The following is a 26,857-nucleotide window of genomic DNA, read 5'->3' as shown; positions in this document are numbered from 1 at the left end:
TAACTACAAACATAGCGTTGGGGAAAAAAGTCAAAATGTCCAAATTGGAGGCTGGTGAACAGTGTCCAGTAAATCTCCAATTGAATATATATACAATGTATGATTATATTTCTTCTAGAAAAAAACAATATCATATTAAGCAACTATTTATACTTTTATTACGTTAATATCTTTAAGATAAAAAGGATATACATTGCCACTAACGGGAAGGTATTCTCAATGAATTCTCATTTTTCAAATTATTTTAGCATTAAGAAGCAACTACAACGTCACAAATATTTCAACATGACGAATTTGGGGAAACCAGGTAACTTAGCTTGAAAGTTTGGCAAAAAGAGAAAGTTACAATTATCATAGAATAACCCTAGTTGGAAACATGAATAAAAAAACAAACCACGACGAGAACACACGAGGATCACGTAATTCAGTCGAGATTACCTAACTAGCATATTGATTGATACACATATCTTCACAACTATCAATAATAATTACTAAGAACTCACATTAGCACCATACTAAGAAAGGAAATAATATAAATAAACTAACAGAATTAGCTTAATTACATTACATTTATATAATATATAAATATACAAATATGATAAATGGTGATAGCATAAAAGTAACAAAATTAAGGAATACGGGAATAGACTAACCAAGAGTAAGAGTAATGAAGTCAAATCATGTAAAATTATCGTCCTTCCTGATTATGAATGGTGGTTGCGAAATGGTGGCGAAAGGATCGATGTAAAATCAACTGCACAGCATTAATCGAATGATATGAACTTTAATTTGACAAATCAGCGTGTATATAGCAGCAGATATATAAATATAGATAGATATATGATGACGTAGGGTTTTGGCCCAATTAGGGTCTACGCAATTAACTTGGGCCCCAAGTCAAGTAATCCTAATTCCCATCTATAAATATGGGGCAAAACCTACATCAAGTTCACAATCTCCCAATCGCATACATCTCATACGGTCATTCGATCACACCGCAACTCCTCCACCACCGCAAGTCCGCAACGCATACGGCAGTTCTCGCCGGATCTTCTCCACGATAGTCTTCACGATCGCAACACTAGGGTTTTTACTTACGGGTCTTGTAGGGTTTTTTCTCCCTTTGCCGTCGATAGGGTCCGACTATCGACCGGCGGGCAATTCGTTGGCCACCCTCCCGAGATCATCATCTCGGGTACGGGTTATTCACGGTAACCGGACCGGAGATCAACGACGTTGACGCCTAAAAAAACACTTTCGCATTGCTGTTCGTGTGTAGGTTTTCCCTTGGAAAAAATATGCATGAACAATTGGCGCCCACCGTGGGGCACGATGCATTATGTCTCGTGTTTCTACCGTCTATCGTTCGGTTTGAGAAGGTTTGTCTTTTCTTATTGAGCTTTTAATTCGTTATATGCGGTTTAAGTACATGAATATTTAGCGCAGATGTTCGCTCGCTTGCGCAATTGTCCACACGCTTTTGTCCAGGTTACGCACGCTTTGCGCACAGTTGTCCGCGACTTTAGACGCAATTTTCATGCGGTTTTACGCATGCTAGTTCATGCGGTTTCCCCACGCATTCTGCATGCGGTTTTTTGCGCATATGTTCGCGGGTTTACGCACAGTTGTTTGCGCAGGCTCCTGTGAACTTATTTTCCGCAGCATAATGAGAAGTTCGATACGATACTTGACAAAAATATCATACCGAACTTGGGGGACTTGATGACGTAGGGTTTTGGCCCAATTAGGGTCTACGCAATTAACTTGGGCCCCAAGTCAAGTAACCCTAATTCCCATCTATAAATATGGGGCAAAACCTACATCAAGTTCACAATCTCCCAATCGCATACATCTCATACGGTCATTCGATCACACCGCAACTCCTCCACCACCGCAAGTCCGCAACGCATACGGCAGTTCTCGCCGGATCTTCTCCACGATCGTCTTCACGATCGCAACACTAGGGTTTTTACCTACGGGTCTTGTAGGATTTTTTCTCCCTTTGCCGTCGATAGGGTCCGACTATCGACCGGCGGGCAATTCGTTGGCCACCCTCCCGAGATCATCATCTCGGGTACGGGTTATTCACGATAACCGGACCGGAGATCAACGACGTTGACGCCTAAAAAAACCCTTTCGCATTGCTGTTCGTGTGTAGGTTTTCCCTTGGAAAAAATATGCATGAACAATATAGGATATTGAAATGTTCTGTATAAATTATAAAAAACAATTAAAATGAAAAATGGTAGAGGTTGTACTGTGTGTGTGTGACAAGGGTTTGAAATTGGAAGGAAGGGAGTGATGGAACAAGGAAATCGAATGGAAGGAACGCTTTATGAATAGCCACGCAACAACAAATCATTAATCATTGTTAATCATTAATAATTTAATAATTAATAATAATTTTAATAATAATTACTAATATAATATAATATTAAAAGAATAAATAAATTTAAATATATTATATATTATTTATCAATATAACTAATTGACAAAATACTATTTTATTATTCATCAATAGTGTTTAAGGATATTTTAGTCATTTCACCTCTCTCTTTTTTTTACTCACCCCTCCTCCTTCATTCTAATCAGGGGTGGAGCACGTGTTAACCAGTGAGTGCACGTGACCCCACTCAAAACTGAACTAGGGCTTTTGTATTGTACTGGATACTATGACGTAGTTGTTATATTAATCCCTATGATGATAAATTTTATCCATAAAATAAATGGTATTAATTATGATCACACTATCCTCTTATCCTTTTTACTCGGTGGTTAACACCCACTGGGTGCACTGTGTGTCTGTGACCCATATAAGAAAGGCAAGTACAAAGTATATGCTCCGTTTAATTTTAATTGAGATTGAAACACTGAGTGAAGATTGAAGAATAGCATGTAGTAGCATGTTTAACCTTAATAAACTAAAAATAATATCTGCATATTGTTTATAATTTACGAAAGACTATTATTTTTTGTCTAAGAACCATTATTATTTTTGTGTAGTTTTACTATGTTAGTAATACGTTACATGTAAACGAGAAATTCATTGTTATTAGTGTCACCAGTGACTTAATTTCCTGACTTCGCCCTTGATTCTAATCTCTTCCAGCATTTCTTAGGCCTTCTCTAACATCCCATACCACATCTACATTACACACACCCACAACTAAAAGGAAGAAAAAAAAAATCCGGCAACACATCCCCGCTACTGCAGCAGACCACTTCCAGCAACAGGAACGTATTCCTTTGATGCTTTTCACTATGTTAATTTTCCCCCAACATCCACTTCAATTTAGTAGCATCGATTGGGGATTATTGATGCACAGGGACTACCTAATAATAATGGTCTCGGTTTACATCACTGCATATGATGTGGTCGAGGTGTAGTACGAAATAGATTATATTTTACTACGAAATACTATTAAATACGATACAATTTTACACAAGTTATTTATTTATTTATTGAATGGATATACCTAAACCTTGCTACAACACTTATAGGCAGAGTACCTAATCGTAGAGTAGTGTAGTTTTTAGTAAGTCCGGTTCGTTCCACAGGGAGCTGGCTAAGTTTAACGTTATATATATTCCACAGGGAGCTTGCAATTAATCTATTTTGTTTTTGAGATCCTAACGATACCATTTTTGCCGGAAACGGAGCATCCATGCGCCGCTAGGGGCTCTTTGCCGGAATTGTACCTTCGTCGGCCAACAGATACCGGAAAATTTGTTTCCCGACTGGTTCTTGTTTCTATTCCCCTCTACGCTTTTTTATATTATTGTTTCACCTTGCTGTTTTGGTACCTGGTATCTAAATTCTTATACTACTTATATGCTCCGTATTATAGGATTGCTAATACGATTGCTAATTTTAATTTTATAATATACTTGTAGTATTTTTCCTTCTAATCTGTTACAAGCTAAAATTTTGGTTAGGTTAGTTATAATTCTATATATAATATATATAATATATAATAAGTTACCTACTGTGAGTGGTGTATTTTCGTTTTTAGTTACTCCCTTTTATTTATTTATATTTTTACTACTCGCTTATAGTTATTTTTTCTTTATCTTAGTTACTACTTGCTGCTTGTAGTTTGGTAAGATAGACACTAGGCGTTCTTATGATTTCTTGAGGTTATGTCCTTCTAGTTTAGGGGCGGGTAGGTTTATTGGGCCTAGAAGCGGCAATAGGTTAGCGAGGCCGGGTAGGATTAGAGTGGGTAGTTGGAATGTGGGAACTTTGACGGAAAGCGGTATGAACTGGTCGAGACTTTACGTGAATGCAAAGTGGACATTTTGTGCGTCCAAGAGACTAGATGGAAAGGTCGAGGGGCGGCTAGGATCAATGACTACAAGTTGTGGTTCTCGGGATCGAGAGTAGCTAGGAATGGGGTTGGAATCATTATTGGCCCACCTTACAACGAGTATGTTGTGGATGTGGGTAGACGGAGCGACAGGATTATGTCAGTTAGGTTGGTAATTCAGGAGGTGACTTACACAGTAATTTGCGCTTACGCACCCCATGCGGGCCGTGGAGATGCTGAAAAGAGACACTTTTGGGAATCGTTAGACGAGGTTGTGAGGATGTGCCACCCAGACCATAGATTACTTATTGGTGGAGATCTCAATGGCCACATAGGATCCGATGTTGAGGGATATGCGGGAGTTCACGGGGGTTTTGGGTACGGAGTTAGAAATGAGGAAGGACTCTCTATTCTCGAATTTGCTGTTGCCCACGACTTGGCAGTTGTGAATTCGTTTTTCAAGAAGAGGGATGCTCAGTTAGCAACTTTTCATAGCGGGGGTCATAGTACCCAGATTGACTATCTGTTAATTCGCAAAGGGGATCTTAGGACTTGTGGAGACTGTAAGGTCCTGACTGCCTTGACATGCTCCTCCCAGCACAGACTGTTGGCCATGGATTTGGTTCTCCAGAGACGGGCCACCAAGAGTGTGCGATAAGTCCAACCTAAGATCTTGTGGAAGAAGTTGAACGGAGAGAAAGCAGAGACCTTTAAAACATCGGTTGTAGGTAGAGTAGATGCAGAATTAGAAATGGTATCCAATGATGACGCGGATCAAATGTGGAACTGTCTGGCGTCCTCCATTAGAGAGGTAGCCAAGGAAGCCCTAGGTGTGGATGTAGGTACATCTAAAGGCCATAGGGCTGTTAGAGAATCATGGTGGTTCAGTGACGAGGCTCAAAGAAAAGTTGCGCTTAAGAAACTAAGGTTTAGGGAGCTCATCACTGGTGGGGAGGGGAATCCGACGGATAGAATTAGGGCTGAAGAGAGATATAAAGAAGCTAAAAGAAAAGCTAAGAAGGCTGTAGCCCTAGCAAAAGAAAAGACATATGAAGATCTGTATAAGAAACTTGACTCCAAAGAGGGAGCTAATGATATTTACAAGATAGCCAAAGCTAGGGAGCGAAGACGTATGGATCTTGATAACATCAAGTTTATCAAAAAATGAAGCTTGTCAAAATTTAGTTAAGGAAGACGAAATTAGGAAAAGATGGGAAGAGTATTTCTCATCTCTCTTCGTAGGGAGAAGACCAGAGCGCCACGAGGACTTACAAGACGCTGATGTTGAACAATCCCATAACAACATAGATTGCGAGAGGATTAGCCAAGAGGAAGTAAGATTGGCACTACGAAAGATGGGGAGAAATAAATCAGTGGGACCGGATCAGATCCCTATTGAGGCGTGGCGGTGCCTAGGCGACACTGGTGTTAGGTGGCTGACTTGCCTTTTTAACAAGACGTTTCGAAGCTCTAAAATGCCTATGGAATAGAGACTGAGTGAGACTATTCCCATCTATAAGAACAAGGGGGATGCTCAATGTTGCGGTAACTATAGAGGCATAAAATTACTTAGTCATACTATGAAGCTTTGGGAGAAAGTGATTTAGACTAGACTTCGACGAGAAACCAATGTTTCGGAGAACCAATTTGGTTTCATGCCAAAGCGCTCTTCGATAGAGGCAATCCATATTATTAGGAACCTTATGGAGAAGTATAGAGAAAAGCAAAAGAACCTAGAGATGGTCTTCTTAGACTTAGAAAAGGCCTACGATTGCGTGCCACGAAACTTGATTTGGAAGACCCTTAAGGGTAGAAGTATCTCGAGCAGGTATATTAATGTTATTAGGGATATGTACGAAGGGGCGAAGTCTTGTGTTCGAACACCGGTGGGAAATACTGAAGTGTTTCCAATAGAAGTAGGCCTGCACCAGGGATCGGCCCTTAGCCCTTTTCTTTTCGCTTTGATCCTTGATGAACTATCTCGAGGGATACAAGAGTGCATCCCTTGGTGCCTGATTTTTTCCGATGATATTGTGCTCGTTTCGGATTCTAAATAGGGGCTTAATAGAAGACTAGAGCAATGGAGGGTGGCCTTAGAAAGTAATGGTCTATACATTAGTAGACAAAAGACGGAGTATCTTAGTTGCGATTTTGATAGGAATGTTGATGAACAAAGTGATGGAGTGAACATCTGTATCGGAGACCAGATCTTGCATCTACAAACTTCGTTTAGATACATGGGCTCGATGCTCCACAAATCGGGGAGGATAGATGAAGACGTGTCGCATCGAATTAAGGTAGGGTGGGTGAAGTGGAGAGCAGCGACTGGAGTCTTATGCGACAAGAAGATCCCCCTTAAGCTGAAAGGGAAATTCTTCAAGGTGGCAATTAGACCTGCCATGTTATACGGATCGGAGTGTTGGCCTATGACGAAAGCACAAGAGAGGAGGATGGAGGTGGCAGAGATGAGGATGCTTAGGTGGACATGTGGTAAAACCATGTTAGATATGATTCCTAATAGTGTTTTTAGGGAGAACCTGAAAGTTAGAAGCATCATCGACAAGCTTAGAGAAGAACGGCTTCGATGGTTTGGGCATGTGAGAAGACGACCTCCTACTGCCCCTGTTAGGAGGGTTGAGACACTTACGGTTGATGGCGTACGAAGAAGGGGTATACCTACGCGTAGGTGGGAAGATAGAATAAAGCTAGACTTGAAGGAGCTCTTATTGACCTAGGACATGACCTCTGATAGGGTTTCGTGGAGGACTAGAATTAGAATAGACGAGTAGGTTGATTGCTTTTGTTTGTGTGTTTGTGTGTATGTGGTTTTGTGGGTCTGTGTGGGTGTCTTCTTTCACTATGTTGTTTTTTTTTTTCTTTTTCTTTTTTTTGTTTTTTTTTCCTAGACCCATGCTTGATGGTGTAGGTTTGGACATGTTGGTTTTTATGGGTATGTTTGGATGTTCGTGTTTGTATGTATGTATTTAAGTTTGTACGTAGGTTTATGTATGTTTGTTTGTATATACGCTTTGCATTTCTGCTTGCCTATGATTGTATTTATGTATATATGTATGTTTGTATGTTTATATGTATGTATAGTTATATGTTTGATTGTATGTATATTCGTATGTTTGTATGTTTTCTATATATGTTTGTGTATGTAGGTTTTCCCGTATGTATGCGTGTAGGTGGTTATCTATGAATGTACGTTTGTTTGCTTATGTAGGTTTTGGTAGATACGGTTTTATGCATGTTTGTAGGTTTATTTTTAGAGACTGACTTGCTATGATGTGATTTTATCTGTATGTGGACATATATGTTTATTACTTATTTAGTGCAGCTTTACTTTATACGTCTTGTGCTCCGCAGAACACTCTAAGGTACGTTTTTTTTTACGGCTCTGTTTCGGGAGTCATCAGCAAGCGTCTACTTATTGGCGACTTGACTGTCGCTTAGAGCCTAAATAGAATCCCAGCCAACATTTTAAAACCCATGGAAATTTGTTCCTCCATTTTCATGGCGATGGCATTTACTTTTCACGAAATTTTTTTTTTTTTTTGACCGGAGGTCCGTTGCAAGCAATCTCTTTATCTGTCGAACATAGAGGAGGAGGACTTTCTCTACTCTTGTGAGTGTTTCACTTGGGGTGGTGAAATGACTTCTCTTTGTCCTAGGGTAGAGGAAGGATTGTCTACGTCCCACCTTCCCCATACCCTACAAGTGTGGGATTGGGTATTGTTGTTGTTGTTGTACAATATTTGTATATATATATATATATATATATATATATATATATATATATAAGTAGTATTATTATTATTATTATTATTATAAAAGGGAAGTTTTACCGTTTAGTGACCGATTTGTCGATTTTACGTCTTAAGTCACAATTAAAACCTAATGTAAAATATTAAATATAAATAAAACTTAATTTAAAGCGTAAAGTAAATGACGATAAATAAAAGTGCGATAATTTAAAAGTGCGATAATTTAAAGTACGATAAATAAAATGACAGTAAATAAAAGAGCGATGAGATATAAAATAAAGGAATTATGCTTATTTAAACTTCCGTAATCATGATGTTTGACGTGTTGATTTTAATTTATTACTAAGGGTTAATTGTCCTTTGTCCTGGATTATTTGATACGTCCATCTGGTTTTTGTCCATAATAGTCCATCGGTCATAAATATAAAGTGCGAGTGTCCTCGTCAAATTACCCTTATACCCGAAGTCAAATATTCCAACTAATTGGGGACTTAAACTGTAACAAGTATTAATACTTTGTTAATGATTACACCAGGTTATCGACTGCGTGTAACCCAAGGTTTTAATACGTTGTTAACAATTACACCAAATGTCCTTGTATGTAATCCAGCCCTGTTTTAATGAGTCCATTGATTATTAATCAATTCCCGTGTCCGGTTAAATGAACAATTATTAGTATTTATAAATATTATGCCCATCATATCTGATCGAGTGTATGTGGTTATTTATAGATACGTCAAATTGTAAATCTCTATATTAAATTAACTAACTATCATTCAGTTAAACAAATATAAAGCCCATTAATAGCCCATAGTCTAATTTTCACAAGTGTCGGTCTTTTGTCCAAACCACAATTATGGTCCAAAGCCCAATAACCCAGTCTTAATATTTAGTCCAACATCACGATTACTTCGGCTTAAATAAACATAATAATAACTTAGCTACGAGACATTAATTTAAAAAGGTTGAACATAACTTACAATGAGTATTAATCGCGTGGTATTACACGGACAGTGTTTCGATTTGCAAAACCTTAAAACATTCGACACTATAACCTTATTATTATTAACTTAATATTAAAATTATAATTATAAAATATAAATATAAATATATTGAGAGAGAGTGAATATCAGTTGATGAAGGTGTACTCCTCTCGTCCGAATTTTTGTTCCAATTTATAGACCTGGCCATGACTTTACTGCCATGCGATCGCATGGTTTTTGTGCCTCCAGGCCATGCGATCGCATGGATCCCTTTACAGCTCAGGTTCTTTTGTTTTCTTATTTGCCGACGGTTTTTAATAATATAATATAATATATATAATTTTATATAATTATATATATATTATATTATATTCATGTGCATAGTTGACTTGTACTTTCAGTTCCGTTGAGTCGCGCGTTGATAGTTGGTTCATGTCCCGGTTCTGGATTTTCGAACGTCCTTTCGTACGATTTAATATCTTGTACTTTGCGTTTTGCGGCTTGTACTCTTGTAATTTTTAGACGTTTCTCACCAATAATTTGAACCACTTAGATTGTACTTTGTACTTTTTAGTGTTTTGGTCGTTTGCGTCTTTAAATTGTCGAATCTGTCTTTTATCTTCACCTTTTATTATTTAAACGAATATCACTTGTAAGTAGAACAATTGCAACTAACAACTTGTCTTTCTTGAAGGATAATGCTATGAAATATATTTCGTTTTTAGCATTATCTAATATTCTCACACTTGAGCGTTGCTTGTCCTCAAGCAATATAGAACTTGAATATAACTTTACTAGAATCACTTCTTTATTCTTCACACTTTGTACATCAGTGATTTTGATACGGTGGTATGAACAATGATAGTAACGTTGTGGTTTACAGTCCCACATGACTATAAAAATTTAGATCCTTTAGGAAATTGGATCTTTATGAAAACATTTAATCTTTTGAAAATATATTCTAGCTTTTACCCTAAATAAGTTTTCCGAAATAACCCTTCACCGGTGTTTGCAAAATATTTTTGTGGGTTTTGAGGGTTTCAGATTTGAAAATTTTAGCTCAAAACTTATGGTTTTATGTCACCCACTTGCTAACCTTGTATTAGGAAAGCAACATGTCCAGTATACTTGCTCCGTATATTACCTTTCGGTAAACTACCGTCCGGTTGTAAAGGAAAGCGTTGAACAAGCAACTGTTAAGGCAATGTCTAATGACATGCTTTTAATTATGATCCACAACGTGTCGGATGCAATTACTATCCTTTGTAGGAGAAATAGTAAAGATCACCCCATAGTTTTTCGGTCTGGCACAAGGTCCTGTCTTCGACCATGCTATGCAACCACCGTTCTTACGGTTGACACCCGATTTGGTTCAGGTGACCTAATGAATTCCGGTGAATTCTTAGGATTTTATGATCAATGGTAATGAACGCATTGAAAATAGGTTTTCAGAAAATAAATCGGTTTGTAATTTTGATCAAAATATTTTCTCGTTCAAGCTCGAGTTTAGATATCATTGAATTCCATGAGTTTTTAATTCTCAATCTTTAAGTTCAATCTCAAGGATTGAGTAATATCAGGCTTAAAAGCTGATTTTTGATCTTTAAAGAGATTATCCTTTCTGGGGATCTGATTCATTAGTCTTATAAGCTAATTTGCACGGTGCCCCCATTGTACGAGACAGATCCTCTCATGGTTAGGATAAGTCTGACCACTTGGCGACCCTGTTTGATGCTGAGGTCCGTGGATTTCCAGCTGATTTTAGAGAAAACTTTTCAAGGTTTTTCGTAGACTCTACAACTGGTCTGGACGACAACTTCCTGACCTAAATCAAAAAGCGCGTGTCTTTTTCTCGAAAGACTTTACTTCCTTTTAAATTCCATTTATATTGCAATAAACTGGGTAAAACTGATTAATTTCGTTCAAAACAAAAGTATCTTCAATTATTTGTACAAAAATATGTGATATATGTTTTAAATAACTTGGTAAATTTTTTCCACACTTGGCTTTTATTTTTCTTTCTTTGCCTTTTTATTCTCTTCTATTCCATTTTAAATGAATCCAAGCGTTTTGGGTTGTTTCTCAATTTATGTCCTTTCCGAGGTAACAATAATTTCGGTGTTAACACCTAGTTTTATCGTTCATAAATATGTATAAACATGATTTTGAGTTCATTTAGTTGTAAAATTTTTAAAAATTTTACTAGAAGTGGGTAGTCAGTTTATGAGACTAAGGCTGTTCTTTATTATCAGAGAGCACTAGATTCTAATACAACTACTGCATTACTAGTAAAGTTTAACGGTGGCTATTAAACCAAGTGTATAAGTCAATTTTTTTTAACCGAAAGAATTTAATCCCTTCCCACACTTAAGATCTTGCAATGCCCTCATTTGCAAGAAATCAGTAACAATTTAAATTATTGAGGGTGATTAGCGTAGAAAAATGATTAAATTTTACCAAAGTTTCCAAACATATTATTCTTTGTTTGAATGATAAATGGTGCACTTCATTTGTTCATTCCTGCAGTTGTTATTTCACATATATTTTTCGTCTTGTCGTCAAAATTAGTTGCTTTTGCTGAACTTAATGCCAGTCTTTGAAAGTTCGATGTTTTACCCTGTTGTGTACATGAGATAAAATACATACAATACAAATAAAAACATGCATGATATTTTGAAATGGGACTTAATATCCCACTTTCAAATTACAAAAATGAAATATTAGTACAAAATAATACAAATGTTAAACATTACATAAAAGTATCAAAATGTTAAATGTTAAACATAAATAGATAAAAATAATAAAAGATAAGAAATCACCAATGGAACACTATCAATTTGGATATGGATTCCAGTTCATATCATCGCTCGGGTTCCATGGTTGGTGATAGGTTTCCTGATAGGCTTGGTTGGGGTTGTACAGGTCAAAGGGTGGTCGCATGTCGGGCTGATGTGGTGGATAAAAAGCAGGCCGAGTCGGGATGTAGTTATGTGGTACCTGATATGATAGCTGGCTCATGATTTGGTGCTGATGAACTTTTCAGCTATCGTGTTGGCGTCTCCTGGATTGCTCATACTCATCTGCGGCTCTCCACTGCTCATACTGATGATGCCTTACCTGGTTATTCATTTCCACCTCATCTACATACTGGAAGACATCAGTATAACTATCCCTAATGACATCCCTAATGTCATCTGCTTCCTCCATCTCCTCATCCGAACCCCTCTCTACATGTGGATGGGTGCCCTGATATGGTATTGGCATATTATGCCTCCGTTTTAGTACCTTTGCACCTTGATAAACCTGCAAGCCTATGCTCTCGGCTTGTTCCTCAATCTCTACCATCGGACCCCCATGCTCTTTATCTACACCTAAGTACTCTCCAATGAGAGTAACAAAAATACATCCCCCTATAATACTTCCTGCTTGCATACCCTCAACAACTTTAGACAAATAGTGGCCTACGCAATAAGGAATGTTAACAAAGCTCCTCGGGTCTCGAATACACTTAAGGTAAAATAAATCGTTTAGGGTTATTTTCTCTTTGCTTCTACCCCGTTGTGTAATCGAGTTCGCTAAGAATCTATGTATTATCCGGAGCTCTGCTCTATCAATATCTAAGTAGGAGTCTCTTCCACCCCGTGTAAACTCCCTAAATTGTGACATACACCTCCATATGGCGTTAGCGTCAAAATTCCTATCTACTCTTTCACCTTCAGCAATTAAACTATTACAATCAGGTGTAATAATCTCAGCGGGGGTGTAGATCAGTAAATCTCTAGCCATGTCCAACATGGACATTCTGTACATTGTACCTCATAAAAGAAATCTAATAAAACTTTTATCTCCTAACATAGTAACCCGGTTATTTAACTCTATAGTGCTAAGCAATTCAACACACCATTCTCTATATATAGTTTTACGCGTGGTAAATAAACGGATCCAATCGTTAAATGTAGAGCTACCATACCTCTGAACTAGTAAACCTCTAACCGGTTCGGCTAGGCCAACTGCTTCCAAAGGCTCCCAATCGATTACTCGAGGCATTTCAATATTTTTGTGGTAAAGAATGTGCATGTTCTTTTGAAATTTTGGGTATTCTGTCCAACAACGATTGAATCTTAGGTTGGGATGTAACTGTTGGTCATCGATAAGTGGGTGCATAATCCTCGGGTGAGGCTGAAATTGACGATAATGAGTGTAAAACAGTGGTTCCGGCTCATGATATAGCATGTGTTGATCATAATGTTGTTGTTGTTCAGGTTATGGTTTCGGTTGTGGTTCTTGATCAGGTTCTTGTTCAGGTTGTCTAGACGATGATGCACCGTCCGTATCTGTATTTCTCTGCAAAACACATTAAACACAAAATTTGTGCATCCAAATATGCATTAGTGTTAGCAAAATAACAAATTAAAACAATTACAATAACATGTTTAATCCATATTAAACTTATACTCATTTTCATATTTTTATCAATTCTATAATTTTTCAAATAAGCATATATGAAAAGGTATACAAAGTTCATAAGCATTCATCTCAAATAACATGTTAAAATAACCATTACTAACAATTAAATAAGTTTCAAATGGCATTCATATCAAAATAATCAAGTTCATGAATTTTAGACTTAAAAAATCCACTTTGATGCTCAAAAATCATGTTTAGGATCAAGGTTTGGATCATTTAGCAACCTAAACATGTTACACTACTTAATTTAGCAATAATTCATAACAAAAATCGGCCATAACCTGTTTATATCAAAAAGTCCCAAATTGCTCAAGAACACAAACCCTAGATTTCTAAAATTTTTGAAGTTTAAGGCTTCAAATCATGTTAAATAGCATCAATCTAGGTTATACAAGCATAATATACTTACAATTTAACTCTAATTAAGCTAGAAATTATCAAAATCAAATTAGGATAATTAATTATAATTATCACAAAAATTAGAAAATTTATGAGTTTAGGGGTGAAATTTTTACCTTTTTGCTTCCCCATCTGAAGAAAGGCATGTTTATAGCGGATTGTAGCACGAAATTTGGTTGATTTTGATGAAAAATTGGTGAATTTTTGAGAGTTTGTGTGTGTTTGTTCGTGGATGTGTGTGTGTAAGTGTGAGACAGAGAACCAGCTCGACTGCTTTTTGATCATCTCCAGTTTCTGGCCACCATGCGATCGCATGGGGTGTATTTTCTTTTTTTATATATATAAAACCTTTAACTTATAAAACAATTAATTAATTAGTTTTAAAATTTTGTGTTCCTTGATATTTAGAATGAGGTCGTTTCGGTACGTTCACCTAGTTCGTCCCTCGCCAAAATTTTAAAATTTTCCATTTTTAAAGCGTTGTTTTAAAAGCAAAGTTTTTTGAGTTTTTTAAATATTTTTGGCATACTTTAAATCAATAAGATTAAAATAATGATAACAAAATTTGTTGTCTCGCCCTTGGGTAAAGCAATTTCGATTCAACGATCTAGCCTTCAACTCACGGTGAATTTTTAGATATCAAATTTTTAACTTAATGAAATAAAATAAATTTTTGTTTTTAAATTCACACCAAACTTGAATTTTAAAATGCATATTAATAAAATTTCATATAAATATTAATAATATTTATATACATTAATTTTACAATTTTATATTTAAAATAATATAGTTATATATTAATTTTTTTTAAACAAGATAAAAATAAAAATAAAAATCTTTTTGGTCTTTTATCCCACTTTAATCAATCAAATATTTACAAAAATATACGTCTCTCTTTTGGGTAAAGTAATTTCGGCTATTTTACCTAGTTTTACTCATGACGGATTTTTGAAATATTTTGGATTGATTGATTAAAGATATTTATACCTTATGAATAAACGGTAAATTTCGCAGTGATGAATTAAATTTTTGTATGATATCTATAATTTCGGTTTATTATACCTAATTTTATTGAATATCTATTTAATACTTTATAGCGAACGATTCAAACGATTCAGCGTTTATTATCAAAAGGTTCAAAGCAATAAATCAAAATAAAAATAAAAACTGTACATACTTACCTGTGAGATAGAATTCTCAGAGACCTGCTTTAGTCGACTCATAGGAGAGTCGTTCGATTTGGTTTTCCATTGCTACATAAGCGTAACCTCAAATTTTCAATAACTTTTCTTCTAAACATATGAACGGTCCTTCTCTGCATAAAGTAACGAACTCAGTATTGGAATGTGTTTGATTGTTCGAACATTTCCCTTCATGTGACCATTTTCCGCATTTATGACATCTTTCAAGGTGTCGTGCTTTTCTTTTTGTTGCGGTTTTTGATTTTCCTTTACCAAAATGTGTCTTATTATGATTCTTCCTGAGTTCTTTCCTTACTTCGTCCATTTTTCCTCTTATGAATGATACCAGTTCACTCGGGAAAGTGTTATTATTACGTTTAATAATCATAGCGTGTAGTAGTAGACCATGGTTTAAATCAAAGGAATTCTTCATCTCGTAAAACCTAAAAGAAATAAAAATTCATAATGGAAGGAGAAGACTAGTTCTTTAGGGTCTGCTAGGGAAAGATCATTCGGATTCCATTTTCGAGAACTACACGAAAACAGAAAATCTAACTCTAGACAACATTATATTATCCTTAAAACATTCGAATCTCCCCACACTTAGTTAGCTGTGGTATCGAAATTGTGATTAACTTCATTGTCAACTTCCACCGGACTATCTATGTAATGTTTAACTCTGTGACCATTAACTTTAAATTCAATCTCATTTGAATTTATTAACTCTATTGTTCCGTATGGAAAAACTCTTTTGACTATGAATGGTCCAGACCATATTGATTTCAATTTTTCAGGAAATAGCTTGAATCGTAAATTAAAAAGAAGAACTCGGTCTCCTTCCTTGAATTCTTTTGAATTTCTGATTCTTTTATCATGCTATTTCTTCGTTCTTTCCTTATAGATTAACGAATTTTCATATGCATCATGTCTTAATTCTTCTAATTCGTTTAGTTGACTTAACCGTAGACTTCCGGCTTCATGCAAATCAAGATTACATGTCTTCAAAGCCCAAAATGCTTTGTACTCAATTTCTACTGGAAGATGACATGCTTTTCCGTAAACGAGTTTAAAAGGTGTGGTGCCAATTGGAGTTTTGTAGGCTGTTCTAAAAGCCCAGAGTGCATCCTCCAATTTCATGGACCATTCCTTCAGATTTGATCCTACGGTTTTCTCTAGAATACGTTTTAATGCTCGGTTGGTATTTTCAACTTGTCCACTTGTTTGTGGATGATAAGCAGTTGAGATTTTATGAGTTACTCCATATCTTTTGAGAACTTTCTCAAGTTGATTATTACAAAAATGAGTACCCCGATCACTTATTAAAGCTTTCGGTGTTCCGAACCTTGCAAAAAGACGTTTTAAGAAGTTGACTACAACTCGTGCGTCGTTAGTTAGGAGAGCTTGTGCTTCCGCCCATTTAGATACATAATCAATGGCAACGAGAATGTAGAGATTATTATGAGATTTTGGAAATGGACCCATAAAGTTAATACCCCAAACTTCAAATACTTCACATACTTGAATGACATTTTGTGGCATTTCATCACGTTGACTTATTTTTCCGACCCTTTGACATGCATCACAGGATTTACAAAGAAGGTGTGCGTCTTTGAAAATTGTAGGCCAATAGAATCCAACATCGTAGACTTTTCTTGCTGTGAGTTGAAGCCCATAATGCCCTCCTGTTAGTCTTATGTGACAATGGTTTAAGATTTAACTAGCTTCATCTCCGAATACGGATCGGCGTATTATTCCATCGGGACAACTTTTAAACAAATGTGGATCTTCCCAAAAATAGTTTTTTATATCACTAAAGAATTTCTTTCGTTTTTAGTAATACAACCCTTTTTCAAGGAATCCACATACTAAGTAGTTTTCAAAGTCTGCAAACCATGGAATTTCATTATAATCGATTTTCAATAGATATTCATCAGGAAAGTTATCTTGTATGGCCGATTCATTTAGAACTTCTAATTCAGGATTTTCAAGGAGAGAAAGATGATTAGCTGCGAGATTTTCTGCTCCCTTTTTATCTCGTATTTCAATATCGAACTCTTGTAAGAGCAATATCCAACGGATTAATCGTGGTTTGGCATCTTGTTTTGAAAATAGGTATCTAAGAGCAGAATGGTCGGTATAGACCACCGTTTTAGCTAGAACGAGATATGAACGAAATTTGTCAAAAGCAAAGGCAATAGCAAGGAGTTCTTTTTTAGTAGTTGTGTAATTCGTTTGTGCTCCTTGTAACGTCTTACTAGCGTAATAGATAGGTTGAAATCGCTTTTCAATTCTTTGACCTAAAACGGCTCCCATTGCAAAATCACTTGCATCGTACATGAGTTCAAATGGTAGATTCCAATTTGGAGTTATCATGATCGGTGCATTAGTGAGTTTTTCTTTAAAAATATTAAAAGATTTGATGCATTCATCTGAAAAGATGAATGGAGCATCCTTTTCTAGGAGTTTATTCATAGGAGTGGCAATTTTAGAAAAATCTTTTATGAAACGTCGGTAAAAACCGGCATGCCCTAGAAAACTCCTAACTCCTCTAACATTGGTGGGATGTGGAAGTTTAGCAATTACATCTACTTTAGCTCTATCCACTTCAATTCCTTCCTTTGAAATTTTATGACCAAGAACGATGCCTTCTTTAACCATGAAATGGCATTTCTCCCAATTAAGTACTAGATTTGATTGCTTGCATCTAATAAGCATTCGTTCAAGATTAATTAGACATGTTTCAAAAGTATCACCGAAGACTGAAAAGTCATCCATGAAAACTTCCATGCATTCTTCTATCATGTCGTGAAAAATCGCCATCATGCACCTTTGAAAGGTTGTAGGGGCGTTGCAAAGTCCAAATGGCATGCGTTTGTCAGCAAAAGTACCATAAGGGCACGTGAATGTGGTTTTCTCTTGGTCCTCGGGTGCGATTGGAATTTTAAAGTATCCGGAGAAACCGTCAAGAAAACAATAGTAACTATTTCCGGCTAACCTTTTCAATATTTGATCAATGAAAGGTAAGGGAAAGTGATCTTTTCTGGTGGAGTCATTTAATTTTCTATAATCAATACAGACACGCCATCCTGTTACTGTCCTAGTAGGAATAAGCTCATCTTTTTCATTTGTGATGACAGTCATGCCACCCTTCTTAGGTACGCATTGAACAGGGCTTACCCATGGACTATCAGAGATTTGATAAATTAAACCTGCATCTAGCAGTTTAATAATTTCTTTCTTAACAACATCTTGCATGTTTGGATTTAGTCTTCATTGGCGTTGCACATATGTTTTATGATCTTCTTCCATAAGGATTTTATGTGTGCAATACGAAGGACTTATGCCTTTGATGTCATGAATCTTCCATGCAATAGCTGGTTTATGAGCTTTTAGCACAGAAATGAGTTGAGATTTTTCATTTTTCGTAAGAGAAGACGAGATTATTACAGGTAATTCGGATTCACCATGTAAATAAGCATATTCTAAATGGTTTGGAAGTGGCTTTAACTCTAATACCGGTGGTTCTTCTATCGATGATTTGTATCGATATCTGTCTTCCTCTTTTAGTACTTGAAGTTCTTCTGTTGTTGGTTCGTATTCATTAGCCATAAGTGTAGCTAATATTTCAGCTTCATCAATTGGTTCTGTTCCTTCTCCTAAAGAATATTCTCCTGTTCCTTGTAATTCGGTAAATTCTTTTAACAATTCTGCATGTGAATCTATAGTTTGAATATAATAACATGTATCATCTGCAGATTGCGGTTGTTGCATGGCTCTATCAACAGAAAAGGTAACACTCTCGTCCTCTATACTTAGGGTCAGTTTCTTACCGAACACGTCTATTATTGCTTTAGCCGTGTTTAAGAATGGTCTTCCTAATATGAGAGGAACTCGAGAATCTTCTTCCATGTCCAGAATAACAAAGTCTACAGGAAATATTAAAGTACCAACTTTAACTAACATGTTCTCCATTATCCCTCTAGGATATTTTACTTATCGGTCTACTAGTTGTATGCTTATTCGTGTTGGTTTCAATTCTCTGAGGTCTAGTTTAGCGTATAGTGAATACGGCATTAAATTTATACTAGCACCTAAATCTGCCAATGCTTCTATTGAACTAAGACTACCCAGAAAACATGGAATTGTGAAACTTCCTGGATCTGATAATTTTTCTGGTAGTTTATTCAACAGCACTGCAGAACAATTAGCATTCATTGTAACTGATGTGCAAGAAGTGTCGTATAAATTGTCGTATAAAATAATATGGAAAAATACCGATTAAAGATTTCTACACACTAACGGGCAGTGTACCCGATCGTGTAGTAGTATAGTAACTGGTTTAGTTCCGTGTATCGTTCCAAGGACAGTTGTATTAGCCAAACTAGAATTATAAACTATATTATGATTAACTAAGTAAATGAAACTTAAAGGTACAAGTTTTATGTTTTGGTGGCCATTTAACGATTTAGCCAAATCAGAGAAGGTTAAATGTAAAAACAATATTTTTGGTCTTTTAAATTTATAAGATGAAAATAAATGCAAAGAAAGCAAGTAAGATAGTTTTGATTTAAATCAAAGAGATGAAATGTTCATCTAGATATTTTACCCTCGGTATTGGATGTAAGTTTTGATATTAAGGCCTGATTGAATAATTATGTGTGTAAGTTATCTAATAGGTTCACTAAGAGTTCTCTTGAATAAACACGCAAACACAATCACAAGATCAAGGGTTCCCTTTTCACTATGGTTCTTGTATTTGTAATCAAATAACTATTATAAGCATGCTAATCACCTAAATCGACCCGCCAAGAGTTCTCTTTAGCGAGTACTCAAACTAGAATTACTAAGTGAGGGTTCCCTATTACTTAGACCTTTTCGTTTGTGACTAGTTGATTAGCTAGATCAAAGACTTGAATAATAATTGTCTTTGCGTTCGCTCTACACAATTCATTCCTATTTTGTTTAACCATTTTAATCTAGTTTACCCCCTTGGTCCGGTTTAGTAAACAATCAATCTAAGACAAGTTGATTGTAAATCAATATGATACATCAACAAGAGTTCTCTTTATCAACAACATATCAATTAACTAGATACAAATGATTTTAACAGCAATAAGCATGGTTCTTAATTCAAGCTTTAATCTATCACACATAATACATTCAATCAATAAGATTACATCCAATACCTTGGTTATTAATCTAGACAAACATTATAGAAACTAGCCAACAATCATGGTAACAGACAACATAACAATCAGATTAACAACTGAAATCATTGTTTTAGAACAAGGAATAACCTACAAGAACAAGGAGTTCTTGGATGATGAAGGTGATAATGCTAAAAACGAACATATATTTCATAGCATTATTCCTCAAGAAAGACAAGCTTTTAGTTGCAATGGTTCTATTTACAAGTGATATTCGTTTAAATAATAAAAGGTGAAGACAGAAGACAGATTCGACGATTTGAAGACGCAAACGACCAAAAAGCTCAAAAGAACAAAAGACAATCAAAAAGGTTCCAATTATTGATAAGAAACGTCTCGAAATCACAAGAGTACAAGATTCAAAACACAAAGTACAAGATATTAAATTGTACGCGAGGACGTTCGAAAATCCGGAACCGGGACCAGAGTCAACTCTTAACGCTCGACGCAACGGACTAAAAATTACAAGTTAACTATATATATAAATATAATATAATATATAATTAATTATATTAATTATATATATATTATATATATATATTAAAAACCGTCGGCAGCAGGAAACTCCAAGGGTGTGAGCTGTAAATATATCTCCGCGACTCGCGGAGTTTTAAGGGCATTTTGCCGCGAGTCGCGGAGCCCCAATTTTCAACCCTGGCTATAAAGCAACCCGAATTCTGATCAAAATCATCATATCTTTTTTTTCTTCCTCTTCATAAGTAATATATATTTATATTTATAATTTATATTTTAATTTTAATTATAATTCTAATAATAAGGGTATGTTAGCGAATGTTGTAAGGGTGTAAGTCGAAATTCTGTCCGTGTAACGCTACGCTATTTTTAATCATTGTAAGTTATGTTCAACCTTTTTATATTAATGTCTCGTAGCTAAGTTATTATTATGCTTATTTAAAACGAAGTAATCATGATGTTGGGCTAATTACTAAAATTGGGTAATTGGGCTTTGTACCATAATTGGGGTTTGGACAAAAGAACGACACTTGTGGAAACTAGACTATGGGCTATTAATGGGCTTTATATTTGTTTAACTAAATGAAAGTTTGTTAATGTTAATATAAAGATTTACAATTGGGCGTCCCTATAAACTACCATATACACTCAATCGGACACGATGGGCGGGGTATTTATATGTACGAATAATCGTTCATTTAACCGGACACGGGAATGGATTAATAGCCACTAGAATAATCAAAACAGGGGTGAAATTACATTCAAGGGTAATTGGTGTAATTGTTAACAAAGTAGTAAAACCTTGGTTTACACGCAGTCGATAACCTGGTGTATTCATTAAACAAAGTATTAAAACCTTGTTACAATTCGAATCCCCAATTAGTTGGAATATTTATCTTCGGGTATAATAATAATTTGACAAGGACACTTGCAATTTATATTTATGACTGATGGACTGTTATGGACAAAAACCAGACGGACATATTGAATAATCCAGGACAAAGGACAATTAACCCATGGGCATAAAACTAAAATCAACACGTCAAACATCATGATTACGGAAGTTTAAATAAGCATAATTCTTTTATTTCATATTTTATTTCTTTTATTTTATATTTAATTGCACTTCTAATTATCGCACTTTTATTGTTATTTAATCGCACTTTTAATTATCGTACTTTTAATTATCGCAATTTTATTTTATCGCATTTTTATTATTCGCAATTTCATTATCGTTATTTACTTTACGCTTTAATTTAAAGTCTTGTATTTATTTTATATTTTACATTAGGTTTTAACTGCGACTAAAGTTTTAAAATCGACAAACCGGTCATTAAACGGTAAAAACCCCCCTTTATAATAATAATATTACTTATATATATATTTGTATTTTTATAAAATTAAACTAATATAGCGTTGAGCTTTGTTTAAAGATTTCCCTGTGGAACGAACCGGACTTACTAAAAACTACACTACTGTACGATTAGGTACACTGCCTATAAGTGTTGTAGCAAGGTTTAAGTATATCCATTCTATAAATAAATAAATATCTTGTGTAAAATTGTATCGTATTTAATAGTATTTTCTAGTAAAATATAAACTATTTTATATACACCTCGCGAAACATCAGAAGGTTTTGATCTTTGATGTCTTGATGTTGAGCCTCTTCCAAGAGCTTGGAGTTCTCCAATTTTGCTCCTAAAAATCGTCTCTGTACTCTCTGGTTCGTAAGTTATGAAACAGTCCCTCAAAACAGTAGTTTTAAAGTGGAGAAAGTAGGTAAAAAGCACAAAAGTCGGCTGAAACCTACTACGGGACGGCGTCCAAAAAGGCTGGATGGCATCCCGTCCTTAAGAGCTAGACGGTATCTTCAAATCCAGGACGGCGTCCTGTTTCAAGAGGCTGGACGGCGTCCTATAACCCCGGACGGCGTCCAGATATGCTGAAATCCACTGTTTCGCTTTCTTTTCAATCCTCTTTTATTTGGACGAAGCCTAACACCTTGGAAGCTTTGTTTTACCATTTTAGAGCACTAAATAGACCTTAAGTCGTATCGGGATCAACCAATGTCATAAATCATCAAAACTCTTTGTAAATCACTCTTCCGATACAAATTTGCGCATCTTGGATTATCACTTGTAGAAACGCCTTCATTATCCTCGATTCTAGAGCATTTTACACGATATTGCGATAGATATATATGATGTTATTGAGCAATATCAAAACACCCCACACTTAAACCTTGCTTATCCTCAAGCAATTCTTTCTTTACAAAGTAGAACAATATCAAACATAATCACACAATATAGATTACAAACATTACATGAATCACTCGAAGCACACGAAACACACACGTTGATATGAAACACAACTCACGCTATATACACAATGGAAACACACGCTTTAAGTATAGCATACTTTTATTGAAATCACACGCACGCTATATACACAATGGAAACACACACACACATTTTTGGGAGATTAGAGCCAAGTATCCGAAAAATTTGACCCTAGGGAAATCAGGATCTTATGAAAACGTTTTATGGTTTTGAAAATATCATGCTAGTTTTTAATACTATGCACGTTTTCCGATTTTGATCGGATTTTCTGAATTTTTAAAAATGAGTGAGGGTTTCCCGCTATTGGTCAAGCCAATCCCTCCCACAGTACCTAACATTACGAGATGTCAGTAGAAAATAATGTGCTTTAGGAGGATACACATTACGTCCGGACATCATTGACAATTATAAGGTAATCATCTAATCCGTTAAATCAATCATGAAGATTGAGGTTTATCGGTCTTAAAAGCTGATATTTTACCTTTCTGGAGGTTATCCTTCCGGGGATCTGATAAATCACTAACATTTTGTGTATACATGGTGCCCCCCCGTTTTACTAGTTAATCTCCCTCATTGAGATAAACTTTGACTACCAGTTTCCCTGTTTGACGTTGAGGCCTGGTAGATTTCCAGTCGATGTCAGTAATGACTTTTCAAGAGTTTTTGTCACCCTACAACTGGTCTGGACTACATCTTCTGAATTGAATCAGTAAGTGTGTCATTCAGAAGACTTTACTTCCTTGAGGATGGAAAAGATACATCCTATTGGTCACGCTATACAACATTGTCCTTGTTAGGAGAAACAATGAGGACCGTCCTTAGGGTTTTCGATCTGGCGCGAGATCCGGTTTCCGACCACGCTATACAATCACCGCTCTCTCACGGTTTACACTCGTTTTGGTACAAGTGACCTACAAGTTAGCTTACTAAACTAGTAGGATTTTCATTCAAATAATTGAATGATAGTGCAACTTCAAAGACTATTAATAATTTAAAATGTAAACCAACATTTATTTTCTAGATTTTAAGATCATAATGCGTATAACATGGTTTTTGGACTTTTAATCGTTTTTAAGGCTACTTGAAAATTTTAAAATTTTTATAATAAACGCCTTAATTTTAGTGAAACGAGTTCCCGATAAATTTCTATTCCCCACCCCACACTTGAGATCATGCAAGGCCCTCATTGCATGAAATCAGAAAAAGGATTAAATTTAGAGGGTAAAGCGATAGGGTGATTGTAGAAATTTTCAATTTTTAACCTGCAAATCGTGGAACATGTAGACGGATGCCGCTGAACTTACTGCCAGCATAAGAGCATCGTCCATTCCGCGATTATCATCATACATACATCATAATATCAAATGTCGCTGAACTTAATGCCAGTCTTTGAAGTTCAATCACGCTGCACAAATTAACAAACCACACAATTTATAATAAAAAGAATGGTGTTTTTACAACCACAACCGTTCATAAATCCACACAATTAGCCAGTTATTACAAACCAAATATTGTCTAAAATCACACCACACAAATTAAATTGTCTCAAAACAAAGTACAAAATGATCAAAGGCACGCAGGCCTAGTTATCATACGGCCAAAAATAATTACCCGAACCATCTCTGTACGGGCGTCCCTGTGGATATTCCTGCTCAAATCTGTTCCGAGCATCCTGCAACGCAGCGGTAGAGTTATAAATCGGATGAGGGGGAGGTGGATGTTCAGGATCCGTGTAGTATTGGGGTGTCAGACGTGTCGTTCCATAGTACTGCTCGGGGTTGGAATAAAACAACTCTGAGTTATGGTTATTCCAATCAATACCATAACTGTTCCATCCCGTATTGTGTACTTGAGCAATCTGGCGTTGCTCCATTCGTTACTGACTATCCCACATTTGGTTGTTGTGCGTCCTTTGTTCGTTCGGGCTCAACCTCATGTTATTAACACTACCAACCAAACTGTCCCAACTTGATTGGGATGGATGCCACGGAACCTGATCACCAACGTTAGTCTGTGCCTCCATTTCCGCCTCTTCTTCCTGCTGCTGTTCTTGCTGCACGCCACTGCCACTTGCGCCACCTGCCTCAAAAGGTACCAAATGCCCATTTCTATCTTTCATAAGAATTTCAGCATTAATATAAGAAACCTTTTTTAATGGTTTCATGACGTTCGTACACTCCTGTAATCTGTTGAAATCTATGTTAAAATGTCGAGCAATTCGGGTGATGTAGTGGCCTCCCAGAAGTGGCTTCTGTTGCCGTGTCTCGGTAGCAATGGCCAGGAAATAATTACCGATCAACCCAGGAATGTCGGTATAGCAACCCCGCTTTATTTGGTCCATAATCCATAAATCCAACGTTTTCACTTTCTCGTGACCCTCAACCCTCGCATTAAAAGTGCATGCGATAAGTCTATGAAGCAGTTTATCATCCCGGGCTGCGATTTCGTTGTACCTGTGCCTGCTTGATCTAAACTGTGCAGCCGCATTCGGCCTACAAATCCTTCGCCAATAAGAAACATCACTAAATTCATGCCGGCCAACATAATCGGAGGCCCGCAAGTATTCACCTAACTGGGTATCGGTGAGTTCCTCAAAAATACCCAAAACTCGGCATAGCTCAAAAATACTTATACCCCTGTACTCACCCCCTAAACGAAATTGAAGAAAGTCATTTGACAAATAATCGCTGACATTGTTAAACCGCACAGTTGAGTAGAATTCTTTAAGCAGCACCGGATAAATTGGTTCGTTGATGCTGAAAACTTGCTCCCAAGCGTGGGTGACTACTCTACCGTAGGGGATGGCGAGTAAGTTAGAAACATGGCGGCGCATACCCGCCTCTTCCAATGGGCCCCAGATAAAATACCAAGTGGCATTAATAGGCCTACGGTTTATCGTCTCAAATGTTTCTGTGTAGTCTTCGTCGTTTTGAACCTGTGTCAACCAAACTCGAGGATCATTTCGATCCTCCTCTTCTTCTTCTCCTGACGATGATGATGAATGATGTTGCTGTTGTGGTGGTGGTTGTCGTGGTGGAGCCAAACCTGCTGTCCTTCCTCTCTTTGCCGGTCCTCCTCGGCTTGAATGTCCCTGCAAAACATTAACACCAAACCAAAAGAACATAGAAACCGTTGTGTTAATGTTAGCTAAAACATAACCGAGTAGCAAGAGAACTTAATCATTCCATTTCAAGTTCATAAGTATTATGACTCATTTAAGCAAAAGCGTATGTTCACAATTTTAAACCAAAGTCAACTATAGTCAACATAAACCCGTTAATAACTTTTCAAAAATGAAAATCACAACTTCACAATGTAGCATCAACTTATGACTCAAGGATTCAAGCATGTTGTGTTATAGGTCATAACATTTAAATTTGCATTCTAATGATATTCATCACAAATCATAACACATTTTTCGCAATTTTAGTTCAAATGACCTATTATAACATCATACATTATGGCATTTCATTCCATCAATTTACTTCAACAGGCCCATACAAATGAAAATCAAGCATACATACTTCATAAGTTCATTACAATTCAACAATATGCTAAAAATTCAAGAACATTCAAAAATGACCCGGCCAATTTGACATCAATATCACCAACACAATTAAATACTTCACAAGATTCATTAACATCATACACAAACTCAACATCATGAACTAATCACCCTAAATTCGGATTCAAATTCAACAAACTCTAAAATCATGAACAAACCCTTAAAAGC

General features: G+C 36.1%; 2 protein-coding genes across 2 annotated transcripts in view; one reads left to right on the top strand and one right to left on the bottom strand.

The window, feature by feature from the left end:
• Window positions 1-26,857, bottom strand: part of LOC139861281 (SNF1-related protein kinase catalytic subunit alpha KIN10-like) — a 66,347-nt gene that overhangs the window by 7,328 nt on the left and 32,162 nt on the right. The window lies entirely within an intron of this gene.
• Window positions 36-4,965, top strand: LOC139863647 (uncharacterized). The gene is made up of 3 exons (XM_071852257.1): window positions 36-68; window positions 178-307; window positions 4,313-4,965. The coding sequence occupies exons 1-3, from the start codon at window positions 36-38 to the stop codon at window positions 4,963-4,965; spliced, it is 816 nt and encodes a 271-aa protein (XP_071708358.1).

This window comes from Rutidosis leptorrhynchoides, chromosome 8 (genome assembly GCF_046630445.1).
Source record: "Rutidosis leptorrhynchoides isolate AG116_Rl617_1_P2 chromosome 8, CSIRO_AGI_Rlap_v1, whole genome shotgun sequence".
Taxonomy (NCBI): domain Eukaryota; kingdom Viridiplantae; phylum Streptophyta; class Magnoliopsida; order Asterales; family Asteraceae; genus Rutidosis; species Rutidosis leptorrhynchoides.
Note: the sequence above shows the minus strand (reverse complement) of the source record. Positions and strands in the feature narration are given on the sequence as shown.